Here is a 13,523-nt window from a genome sequence, read left to right as displayed (position 1 = left end):
GTGTCATCCAAGTGTCCGCAAGCCCGACATTCATATTTGACTCGAAACTGCGTCATTTACACCAAGTTTTAAGCCTAAATGTCCCCAGATATCTTCCTGCGAAGACCCTTGGACACACCATCTTGTAGCTAAATCCGCTAGCTTAGCCACTTACGGTGGACATGAACTTAAAGATGAACTGATTTGATTTTGGTGGCTGAAGGTCAATAGGTCAAGGTCATGTGACCTTACATAGCTGTGAACACTATAAAAGGAATTCCCGAAGGGGATTTCATTACATCTGGCACAATTCACTAAGACTCATGGATGACCAGATTAGAATTTGATAGGTCAAAGGTCAAGGTCACTGTGACCTCTCAAAACACAAGTTATGTCTTCCTTCCTGATCACACCCAGACAGGAGACTCTGACACGGTACAAACCAACCACTCCTTCTGCTCTGATCCTGAATCAGCAGCGCTAATCATCCGTCATGGAAACCCTGTATTAAAAGTTTTAGTCGCCACTGTTTGACATTTACTGCCTCGTTCACTGCCTTGTTCAACGCCTCTCCTTCTCTGCTTTACTGTCCGTGTATCAGTGTGTGAGTGAGTAGGGGCGGGGCCAGCCCGGGGCCTGAATGTAAACTCGGCCGAGGAGAGGAGATGAGGAAGCGACGCAACTCGCTAAAATACAGAGACAGACCAGCTAAATGTTTGGCGCACCGGTGTGACCAAGGACATTTTTTAGTCACACTTCACAGAGTTTTAGTCACAAGTGTGACAAAAATGGTTGCACTCTGAAGCCCTGTTACAGGTCTTTGTTTTGGGACCTAAACATTATAAAGACAAACTTTGAGCTAAATCAGCTCTAAAGATTTTCCTGGATTCTCGCTGATATGACATAGAATAACCCCTGTAATTGGGACACAACAATGTGCAACAGGACTATAGTGTAACGAGGTAAAGGTCATAAATTAAATGTATCCGGTGCAGTTTAATAAGAAAAATCCATCAGCAAAATAAGTTTTTTCAAGATTTTTCGAAATCAGCACAAATTGGTAAATCAAACAGCCCTACACTATCATCTAATCATCACATCTTTGAGATGAGAATGACAATAATCACTAATATTTTTGATACAGTTTTAGGTTGTTAGAGTTTTAAGTATAACAGGGGCAAGTCTCATCTCAACCGACAGTGATTTGAAAAAATATATTGACAGAGGCAGGACACATTTTCTACTTGTACCCTATTTACCTGGGCTGTAACTAGACACTGCAGAAAATAAAGGAATGGTACATTTCCTATGCACAAAACTGACATGTCTCCAAATACAAGAAGTAAAGAAAGTGTCCTCATTTAATATAAACTGTATATATTCTAAATCCTGGGAATTCTCTTACAGGACATATTTTCCATTGAATGGAACTACCAGAAAACAACAGATGTTAAAAGTAATACTTCTTACTGTATCCCTGGTGGATATTGCTGCACCTCATTCACCGTGACTGACTTTCCCCTTGTTTTTGTAAATAAACTTGAATTCTACCACCAAATAACACTTATCTTTATCGTCGTCTCAAATAAGTACATCTAATTTTTTTCAAAGAAAAAAACGGGACTTCTTAAAATGTTCCAATGAAAATCTGGAGAAAAGATCCAATGTTGCAAGATAATGTTGACAAGTTTGAAAGGCCAAGACATTTCTCTGTTTTCTCAGAGGAAATCTACTGAGCTCACCTGATTAAATATCCCTTTTCAATTCAGACAAAGGGTAGAAGGAACTCACAGTGCTACCTACCTGAAGATTAGTCATGTAATGTGATAAAACATTGAAAAATGAAAGACAAAATACAGCTATCTTTGATGAATAGCCACAGAATCAGAGTATTGACCTTAACTAAACTAATAATACTAAACTAACATACTAAGTGTTTTATAAGAATTTAGAGTGCTCCATATCTGACAGAAATTTTGCATTTCAATTTAAAAAAAATACTGAACGGTTGGTTTCATTTACGGTGGTGAGAAAGCTGTCAGTCAGAAAGTTTGGTCCGCACAAACCAAACTGGTAAAGATCCCATTACCTTCCACCCAACCTATTTCATCCCGTTCCCACATACCTGTAATGCTGTTGAGGATTTCTTTGAGGTGTCCAAAGCTGTTGAGTAACGGGTCCTGTTCTTCATCCTGGGCAGAGAAACGTGAGAGGAAAATGATGAGAAGCAAGAAGTCATAGTTGCCATATAGAGTTAAAAACAACCTTTTCTAGAAATAAGTAGTGGGCCAATTATAGAGTAAACTTTATTAAGTATATTCTGCATAACACATATGGCTCACTCAAAAATACATTGGTTAGACTAATTATGATGTTTTTGCCTCCAAAGAAATACCCAAGTTATTGACTGTGTACAGACAGCTCCTTGTTGTATTAAGAGTTTCACATTGAGGGTCAGCAGTTCTTGGCCCCAGCTCAAAGCATAAGACTTAAACTGTTTTTATCATGCTGTTAGCAGGGTGATAATATTTATAATATAGACCCTGATGAGATAGCTGAAATACAATTGGCTGCGACAGTCTAAATCACAAAGAGATTTCAAACTGTGTGAAAATAGGCCTGATCTGGATGTTACAAATGAGGAACAAGTTTTTACCAAACGTTAAAAATAAGCTAAATTAATTGTAGCGATAAACTGATCAACTTAATATTACAAGAACTGTTTTTTGTCTAGGATATTACACTCTCAACTCACACATGCCAGGCTTACAGTCTGCTGATTTAAACCTGATTTAAACCTAAAAATGCCTTTCCACTTAACACACATGACATCTCTTTTAAAAGAAATTTGTCCCAACACAATGTTGCAAAGCATAAATGTCACTGTCGCACATGTAAAATGTATTGATAGCAATGGAATGTCAAGTACTGTTTTGTACCGTCTTAATCTTTCTACTTCTTCAAAGAGAGCTGAGAAGAAAGGATATATCTTGCATTGTACAATGTCATAATGTATTTAGGCTTTTTAATGACAAAAGGTATCAGTCCACGATTTCCACTCCTGCTTCCTTCGCAGACATTTCCTGTCCCATCAATCCATTTTCAGCCATTTAACCTTTGAATTTAGACTAGTTTGTGTTATCCACCCCTCTTCTTTTGAGGGATCTTGAGTGATGTAGTTGTCCTCTGTCTGTTTAATCTCATGCACATTTCTTTTTCGAATAGCTGTGTTCCTATTTCGTGACTGCCCATGCCCAGCTTCTTCAGCAGCCCAAATCTTAATAAAAAAAAAATGTCATGCACTTCTGGAAGCGATGTCAGACAGTGGTGTTTTCAAATAGCAAAAAGATAATCAAAGCACATACATGAACGTATTTCTCAGGACCACAAATGATCTTTAAAAGGATGCAGATGTTAGAGACTGGTCCATTCTCAATTGACTAGACTTAGCTACAGCTTTTGACACAGTGGGTTGTGGCATCTTGATACTTGATAGTACAGACTTGAGCTGTGGGTTGGTGTATTTCATTTAGCCTTGCAGTCGAATTAATTGTCTCCTTCTTAAGTCCTTATAACACGTGGTGAGCGCTGGAGCTCAATTTTAGGACCTATATTTTGCCGATGTATATGCTTACCTTTGGTCACCTGGTACAGACATATTGTTACATTTTATTGTTATACGGGTAACACCGTTGAACTGCATTGCATTTTACAGAGAGGTGTGTCAATTATTTTTTCCACCCCATTTATATCAATAACAGTAAGTTAACAGACAGACATTTTTTCAAAACTTTGTGACAGTGTAAAAGCCCCAACTAGAGATTCTACAACAGCAGAGTCAGACACAGACACTTCCTCTCATGAGTTACAGACTATTTTATTGCCTTTGAACGTATTTGCATTGTTACTAGAGTGCAAGAAAAATTAAGTAAAGTAAGTGGGACTGTTATCCAATGTAAAGAAAGTGGAAAAGAAAGAAGATCTCACTCTCTTTGCTATAAAAAATGAAGGAAACAATTCTGCGGGTCACTTCAGGGAAGTTTGGAAATCAAAATAACATCAAAGATTGCAAGGGGTAAAAGTGAAATATTTATGGCAAAGAAAACTCTTGGTGAGCTTATCCTTTACCTTGCCAGAAACAAATGAATTTGCTATCTTAGTATGAGCCTGATACATCTACATCAAGAGCAGGTCCTTCTCCAAAGAGTCCACCATGATTCTACAGTGGCCCAAAATGGATCAACTAAACACTGGTTGTAGAGAGGGCCTTTTTGTAGCTCCTCATACTCCTATTGCTTTGGACAGTGTGAGGGGAAGGATATTCAGTTGGTTGCAATACGCAACTTTATTTCTAAATGCTACTAAATCCTACATTCTGAGCCTGTAACTTTAAATGGGAAGCAGCATTTTTAGTTTCAGACTTGATAAAGAGCTAAAAGCCTAGTAGAGGGTCCATGTGGGCTACAAACTCATAAGTAGGTTTGATGAAAGTAGATTTCATCATGTGCAATGGATGAAGTGGTCCCTGTGTCTGAGGTGTCAGAAAAAACTGATTTGAACCCAAAGTCTGAGGATGTAACCAAGAACTACAATGGCAGTGCTTAAAAGAATCTTTGCATCGACCTGACAGGGTTGTTGGGGTAAACATGCATCAACCTATACAATATCCAACATGTTTTCTCTTTTCTGCCATCAGTTATTGCCAAGTAGCTCCCTCGTCAGTAGACCATGTTGATGCAAAGTGGAAAACCAAATTAGCTTGTGAATTGTCCCATTGTATTTCATATTATACAGGGACAGTATATGCATGAATAAATAATCAGGGTTTCAAACATGTAGTCAAAGATCTATTAAACATGGTTATCAAATAATCATAAGTCATGGAGATGTAGGTTGCAGTAAAGAAGACAAAGGATGTGTGAAACATCATTTTAAATATGATATATCACACGGCTGCTTTCGCAAACCTATATTTAATTTGACTCTTACTGAAACAGGTCCAAATTTCTCACTGAAAAAGTGACGTGTTTTTCCCTTTTAATTATGATATTTGAATTTAAAATCGATCTATCTATCCATCTACCCATCTAAATCAATCATATTTAGTGTCATTAAAACATTAACAGCATTTAAACATGTTATTTCTGGTATGGACTGAAATCTGATGTTGCTTTTTACTGATGTACCTGACACATTTGTCAATTCAGGTCATTTCCTGTGTTCCTCTCCATTGTGTCCCCGCTAAAGCTGAACCATTTAAACCCATGGTTTTCGACTGTGATGGGCAGTTGAGAAAATTAGAGCACCAGTTCTATAAACTATGACTTGTGCCTCCAAAAGGTTTCCTGACGATATTCGCATTCTCACAATCATTGCTAGGCTAATTGTTAAAGCCATAACAAAGTTCTTTCTACTTTAAGTCTGCCCAGAACTGTGCAAACTCACCAGAGACATTTCAAATCTCAAGAGTTTAAGGCCACAGTATTTGACCACAAGATGTCTAGTACTCATCATCCTTAGTCAAAGGGAGCACTTGAGGTTTCACCAAACCCTCAAGGCCATCCTTTGCAAACACTGTCTTGAGTCCGTGATCCTTTTGTCTTGTTTACTGTCCATGAAGCTGCACAGGGATCTTTTGGGTTCAGTTCCATTGAGTTACCTTTGGCCATAGATGACAGACCCTACAGCTCCTTTAGAAACTGATTAGTACTGGGAGGATACAAGAGTAAATCTTCAAAACGTTAAGCTCCCAATTACAATTCTATTCTCTAATTTAATAAGGCAGAATTTAGGATCAAGATTTTAAGTTGAATGTAAAAATAGTAATAGGAGAAAGAGGTGCTACTATTGTATGCACTCCTGTGGTTGTCAATTTGTGTTGTTTGTCTTTTTCCCTGCAGCTTCTTGGCTTGTATTTATTGGCCTTTTATATCTATTGCACTTAAAGAGTAAAGATCAGTTGTCGTCTACGTGAGTTATTTTCACTATACCTGTTCCACTCTGGCCTCTTTACTCTGCTCAACCTATGAGCGTATGTGTGTTTTGTCTTGTTTTCTCAGCCACAGACTCTGCTGCCCTGCTGCCCAGTCTCTGACAGACACGTCTTTTGTAAATCTTTCTAAAGCTGCGTTTGCTGTTCCCTCACTCTCTTTGTTGCCTGGAGAGTCACCCTGCGATTGAAAATTATTTTATTTTGGTAAATTGCCTGTCAAGTTCACTCTCAGTGATTGGGAGAAGAACTATGTGAGAATGGGTTGCCGTTCTTATATTCAAAAAGTTTGCGTAGACAGCTGCAAAAGTGTAACCCAACAACAATATCTAAGAAGATAGTTTATTAAGTCATTAGACTTAATACCGTCCTGGTCAAAGGCATTGGCACCCATGATTTTCAAGATGTTGAGAAATAAATGCAAATTAACCAATTTATCCAACCAGAATATCCAATCAATGTCCAAGGTGACATAGGGAAATAATATAAAAAAGAAAAAAACTTTTTATACCTTTGACATTATCATTGGCACCCTTTTGATGAATTTGAGTTGAAATTGAAGACATATTAGGCTCACCTGTGCTAAATTTTCAGTTTTCACACAACTTGTATTAACCAATAAAATCTATTTCAACACTTTGTAATGTAAGAATTTGTTAGTCATAAAACTGTTTAACGCTTCAAAGATGTTGTGCTGAGAGGAAACTCAGAAGTCTGTAAAGCTTGGTGCATCTTGTGGAAAAAACACCTCACAAGAGATCTAAAGAGCTTCAGGTTGACCTGGAGCCATCTGGAGAGGTGGTTTCAGTCAGCACCATACACCACACACTAAACGAAGGGCTCCATGGGCGAAGGCCAAGTAGGACACCACTATTGAAAGAAAGGCACAAAAAGGCAAGACTAATGCTTGCAAAAAATCTCTAAATACGCCACAGTCTTACTGGGAAAATGTTCTGTGGATAGATGAAACCAAAGTAGAGCTCTTTTGGAATATAAAATATCAGTTTGTTTATGGGCAACAAAATTAAGCCCATAAGAAAAAAAATCACTGCCTACAGTGAAACATGGTGGAGGTTCTGTCATGCTGCAGGGCTGCTTTGCTGTCTCTGTTGGGGGCATTGAATGTGTCAAAGGAATAATTGTAGAGTAACATGTGTAACATGTGTCGGAAAACTAGGTATGTGGCAAACCCCAAAATCACACTTTCTGCAGCTAAAAAGAATGGTTGAAAAAGAAAGGATGGACTGTTTTCACCTGGCCAGTGAGTCCTGACCCAAATGAGTCCTGACCTAAATTCCAGTAAAAACCTTTCCAGAGCTGAAAACTGCCACTAAAAAGCAGGCAATGGAAGAATAGCGAAGATACAAGCAAACAAGCTTCTATATGGCTGCAAGAAACATTTAGAGGCAGTCACTGATACCAAAGTTTCTACAACCAAATACTAACGAAGGGTGCCAATAACTGTTTTGGTATATTGCTGTTCTGTAACGTTGGGCATTTATTAAAATATTGTTGTCTGCAAACATGAAAAAAAGGAAAAACATAACTTTCATCAGCAATACTGCCCCCTAAACATGAATTGCTTGATTTAACTTACCAGGGGAGTATGAGTATTCCATCTGGAGTTCCTCTTGATAGCTCCAACAACAGTGCCAATTTCTCCCTGGACGATGTAGATATTCTTGTCCACCATGCTGCTTTTCTGAGAGAAAAAGAGAAGTGGATATGGTCAGTTTTGGCAGAAATTCAAGCCAGGGCTGTGCAGTAATTCAATATTATAACTTATAGTCCATTTATATAACTATTTGTTATATTTCCCAAATGGTTCAGAGCTCAAGATACACCTAAGATACATATTTAAAAATTCATGAATTTGTTCTTTAGGGCAGTTCACACCAAATAGCTTATGTCTGTCACTCTCCCATCTCTTGAAACCAGAAATGCCCACATTCTTATTTCCTTGACTATAGTACGTTGAGCGCACATTATTGGCGTAATTATTTCCTGCTTATAAAATTGTAAACCAAAAATATATTTTTTCTTCAGCAATTTCTTATTTTAGGTATATGTGTGTAGAGCAGAGGATAACTCTAGCAGAACTGGAAACTTGCAATAAAACAAGTGAAACAATTATTATACTTACTAATGATCAATAATTTATGGCTGTGTGACAGATTTCTCCCTGGTTCATTTCTACAATAAAGACTTCCGGAGATGCCAAGAACTAATTTCTACTCATAATGAAATTATTTTGAACATGTTGCAGCAGCCTTCAGAAACTACAGCTTGTTAAACTTTACTATCATTGTTTAGGCTGATCAGCTCTGGAGGACTCACTATAGATGGGTGTGAAAACATTTGCTAGCCTAGAAACATAAAGGCTATACACAACCAATAATGCAACACTCTGTTAAAGGCCATAGTTACACTGGTGCTCGCTCCATTCAAAAAGAAAATATGTCGTAATGAATGAGCATGTTGTTTAGTTCGGATAAGTTTGACTAACTATTGTCTCCGAAGTTTCCTTTCTCTCCAGAGCAGCAGAGAACTCTGTTCAGTTTAAGTGCTGTCTTATAAAGGTTGAGAAAACCCTGTATTCTAAAACATAGATGCAACCCTCAGCTTATATAATATAATACATGCTTGGGCTCAGGTTAGTGTGCAAAATATGTATCACTAAAACCCTCTTGTAGACACAATGTCTCTTCGGGTCATTCCAAGTTCAAATCATCACACTATTGGTCCACACCATCACAGATCTTCATGAAGTTTGGCATGTTGATTTGGTCATATGAGAAACCCATGAAACCAAAACCTACTGTGTGTGTCACAGGGAAATGGTTCTCAATATCATTTTAAAGCTCCTTTACACCTCCATATGTACTTTAACAGTATCTTCCATGTAAAAATAACAGCATTAAGAGTGATGACAACAGTTACAACAAAATAACTTGTATTTTGAAATAAGTAAAATTTTCACTTGACTTTACCAGTATTAAAGACTACATTGAAGTTGCATATCATCACCTTCCTAAAATAATGGCCTAAGTCATTTTTTGACAAAAATCCTCTCCTCATGATGCTGGCCGCCTCTGGTAAAATCGCCTACATCCTCAGTTGAACAGATCATGCGATTCTACCCCTGTAGAATAATGGCCTATGTCAAGAGTGTGAATTAGGCCGTTTTATTTTGCCGAAGTCAAAAGACAATGTGACTTAGGCAATTTTACAAGCTTTTCAAGATGGCGGCTGCATCAAGAAGAACGGAAATCTACCTAGCCGCTGAAGTTATTTCCATGATTCAGGGCTCGTCCGCTATTGGTAAGTGATGAGGTTTACTATAATATAGGCTAGGCTATAAATATTGCATAGTTATTTAGTCTTTTTATTCAGTCTTTTTAGTCAGCATTTTAGTCAGCAAAATAGCTAGGTCCATGAAGCTAGCATTTAGCAAAGAGTGGAAAGGCTCCAGAATCTGTGGCTGTTACAAGTGATAGGCTTTCTGTTAACTCTTTTCTGTCTTTTCAAACAATATTTCATCTACAGTTTGTCTAATTTTTTCCACATTACATGATCTAATTAAGAAAGATTTGAATACCGTATTGTAATCTAACAGCTAGAAATTATGTGTATAACTAAAAAATTACAAAGGATCCTCTTTACAACAGCTTGTGCACCCCTAGGGGTGCATGCACTCCACTTTGGGAATCTTAACGCGGCCACTTTATTTTCTCGCTGTACTGCAGGAGCAACACTCCCATCACGCTCTCGGTGGTCATTCACTTTACGTTATCCACACATTTTAGCACCTTTTCCCACAACACCCAGGTGCACTACGTCACACACTGGCCACTTTCCTTAAAAAGGGGCAGGCCATGCCTGCAACACAAGTTATCGCGAAGTAACTTCCTAATCCAATACATTTTTAAGACCTAGCAAAATCAAATTTAAGACTTTTTAAGGCCTAAAATTATGATTAGAAAATGTTAGACTTTTTAAGACCCCGCAGGAACCCTGTGAATGGATCTTACTTCATTAGCATCAGCAAAAAAGCTGGAGATCCGACTGTGCATCACTTGCGGGCTCTTCAGTTTAGCAGTGAATGCAAGGTCCATTTCAAGCTGTCCTTCTCGGAGGACTCTGCGTGGGAAGCACTGCCACAGAGGGTACAGGTGCCAAATGAGACGATAGCATGGATAAGAATGTTTCCATGTGCTCTGCCAATCAAGGAGAGAAAGTTCCAGGACCTCCAGTCAATGAAACACATCATGCCCGTTGAGTGTCATCACTTCTTTGACAATTTGCCACATTAATAGGCATCAGTCAAGAACCCAGTAAAGAAGAGCTGGAGGGAGAACTGAGGAGATGCACATGCCTCCTCAGAATTATGTTTAGTTAGTTTGTTAGTTATGCTTTATTGTTGACAGAGTTGAAGGTTTAAAATTGCTTAAGTCACAAAGGTATGTTCAAAAATGTGCCTAAGTCATTTATTCCTCTTATGTTACATAATTGACAGACATTGTTATTAGTATGTCAATAGTCATCTATTGTCATAACATTTTTGAGTGAAATTATTAATAAATATCATAAATTCAATATTTGGTATTTGGTAAGATTACTCGGGCCATTAGTTTAAGAGGGTGACGATATGATAATAACATAAGGGGTATTAGAACATGGTAAACATTAATCACCTTCAACAATTGATGTGTGCACACTGGAATTCATTATAAGTGATGGATACAAAATATTTTAGATATAATAGATCAAATATAAAAACACTGCAAAAAGTATATGAAAATCAAGTGGTTAAGCTTAAAGTCAAACTAAAAACAACTACCTTCAAATGAATATAGAAAGAGCAAAAAGGCTAATTTCCATTTCTACAATGCTTTAAACCAATACAGATAACCAAACAGAATCAAAATGACATGCTGTTCATATTTGACAAGCAGTATTCTTCAAAATGGTTGGATTAACCTTTTCCTTGTGTCATGAATGGCATACCAAATAACACTCATTATACAAGAAGACTTGTGAGCATAGCGACTAGGTGAGTGAGGCCACATTCTTTCCAATTCTTGGCAAGCAGCCTGTCCAGATTAACAAGAGGATGAAAGTGTGATAGGTAGAAGGCTCGAAGTAAGGACAGAGTGACAGGCTTATAGCTGTTAAGATGGTCAGATAAATGAGACTTCACTAGGGATGTACAGATTACATTTTTTAAACCACCAATTCCAATCTGAATCGATGTTGAGCCCTGATCTGATATTATATTCTACAACACAATTTACAGTGCACACAGACGATTCCACCTTAACACACTCGGAGGAGAAGTGTTAAAGGGCCATAAAAAAAGGCCAAGTCAACAGCTCTGAAGCAGACAGTAGTCAGGAGGATTCATCTGATTTTCAACAGCTCTTTTGGCATGGTGTGCAATTATTTGTTCCAACACAAATTCAGAAAACCATCGACCTCTAGTTCTCATAACTGTGGTAAGAAGCAAATCATTTCAATTTACCATAAGGTTTGTCCAGCAGCATTAAAACTAGTAATGCCACCTAAACTAGTCATGTCCAATTTAATCATTTAGCCTCAAAATCTTATCTCATAGGGTCTCAGAGGGATTTTACAATTAATGCCTAATTAACTATTCAGACGTTCTCATTCTGACTTCTGAAGTAATTCTATTAACACTCTCTGTCCGCTCAAACAGTAGGCAAAGTAATTAAGAATACTGCATGTTACGTCTCCCCACCAGGTCACTATCTAAAACTACATTTACCTTAAAGCTCAGGGGCAAAAATGGTTCATCACTATTTAGAGGATTCATCAGCGTTCATTAGTTTACTTTAAATACTGATGTTTTCTTTTACACCTGCCCTGGTCGAAGCTTCCCAATGAATCACTGCATGTTGTGTGCATTCCACACTTTCCCCCCCTCATACTTGGATATCAGTGACAGCTAGCCCTTCATGTTGGTTCAAGATAACAAACAGCTGAATGTCACTATACCACAGCTACTTCTCACAGAAATACAGCTTACACCACAGCTCCAGCTTTCAGTTTCAAACATAGCTCCTCCACCGCCATAATGGCATCCCTAATACGTGTTATGAAACTGCAACCTAATTCATACAGCCATACACCCACCAGGGAGACGAGCAAGCTACCTGGCTGTCAGTTGAGCTACGGAGGTGCTAGCTAGCTGCTGAGTTGGAGCCAGGAGCGTCCACTCTAAGATAAAGCTAAGAAGCTAACTCCCCGGCACAGTGAGATGTCTAGAGAATGATGACAGACAAACAACAAACACGAGATGAGGACACGTCAATACTATTTGATTCATCTATCAACGTACTGTGTCACAGTGTTTACAAAGCTGTTGCATTAACAAGACCACTTACCTCCACAGAGACCTGACAGTCAACCACTTAGCTTAGCTCAACTAGCTAGCATGTCCACTTGCTACGGGTAACAAGATGTGTCTCCAGCGTTTGCTCTTCGTGACAGCAGTGATGTATTTGTTTCATTTCATAAGCAACACGCCTACTAACACACGCACCAACAAGCTTATCACGATTTACAAAAAACAAGTATATTACCTGTGTGTGGCTGCTATTTCAAAGACGGAGTCCTGCTGTGGCTAATGCTAGCCTAGCTCGGCCAGCTCGCAGGCTAGTCGGCCAACAGTGAATGAAGATGAGCAAAGTTCAGTTCACTACGACAAACAGACAGAATGGAAACTTCCGTCATTCCACTGCTTGACAACACAATACTTCCAAACACCGCTTCTTTGCTCACTCTTCAGAGAAAAAGGCCCATAGGTGAATAAATGCAGCGGCTTCCTGCGGCTGTCAGTCTGGTAAACACACTGACGTGGAAAAACTCTGCGCTCTCAACCTAGCGTGATGACATGGGTTTGATTGACAGGCCACAAAGTGATGCCTTTAAGCGTCATGCGCAGCTCGACAATGAACGTAGATACCAAAGAATTATAGTTAAAGCTCCATTCATATTGACAGTATCGTTTAAATCATATTAAATTACTTGAATTATTAGATAACAATATAAGTTTGAAAAAGGAGGCGGGACAAAGGTAGGATAGTGGAGTACCGGTTGGTTGCGACAGGGTTGATGACGAAAGCACAGTTTGCGTCTCCATTGGAGGGAACAGTCCCACACTGACAACATGACAGTGTAATGGACTACATACTTTCACCTGCCAGGCTCTGGATCTCTGTGAGAGACTTCTTTATGGATGAGACTGACTGTCTTCATTTGGTCAAATGCTGTTACCAAAGGGTTCAGTTGGTTTAGATCCAGTGGCCCTGAGAGCACAACATGCTGTCATGTAAGAAAACACATCTAATAAGGAGCCAGTAAGGCAACATGTTCACAACATTTTGGGAAAATGCTGCAATTTGAAAAAAATAGCCAAATTTGCCAAAAAGAACCGGACAACAAAAACAACTAGATACACATGCTGGAAGCAGAGTTATTTCCGATGTTAATCCCAAATATCCTGCTGTGTTTTGCCTCCCCATGTTCTCTATAT

General features: G+C 38.5%; 1 protein-coding gene across 6 annotated transcripts in view; it reads right to left on the bottom strand.

Annotated features, from left to right (window-relative positions):
• Positions 1-12,861, bottom strand: part of gbf1 (golgi brefeldin A resistant guanine nucleotide exchange factor 1) — an 86,698-nt gene extending 73,837 nt beyond the window's left edge. For all 6 annotated transcript variants that reach the window (XM_035172657.2, XM_047342440.1, XM_047342439.1 and 3 more), the window contains exons 1-3: positions 12,571-12,861; positions 7,566-7,670; positions 2,105-2,171 (exon numbers count right to left, since the gene is read on the bottom strand). In XM_035172657.2, the coding sequence (XP_035028548.1) occupies positions 2,105-2,171; positions 7,566-7,661 (163 nt within the window). In that variant the 5' untranslated portion in view covers positions 7,662-7,670; positions 12,571-12,861. The remainder of the gene's footprint in view (positions 1-2,104; positions 2,172-7,565; positions 7,671-12,570) is intronic.
• Between the last annotated feature and the right edge of the window lie 662 nt (positions 12,862-13,523).

The sequence above is a fragment of the Hippoglossus stenolepis genome, chromosome 12 (assembly GCF_022539355.2).
Source record: "Hippoglossus stenolepis isolate QCI-W04-F060 chromosome 12, HSTE1.2, whole genome shotgun sequence".
Classification (NCBI taxonomy): domain Eukaryota; kingdom Metazoa; phylum Chordata; class Actinopteri; order Pleuronectiformes; family Pleuronectidae; genus Hippoglossus; species Hippoglossus stenolepis.
The sequence above is the reverse complement of the archived record's forward strand: the minus strand, read 5'-3'. Positions and strand labels throughout refer to the sequence as shown.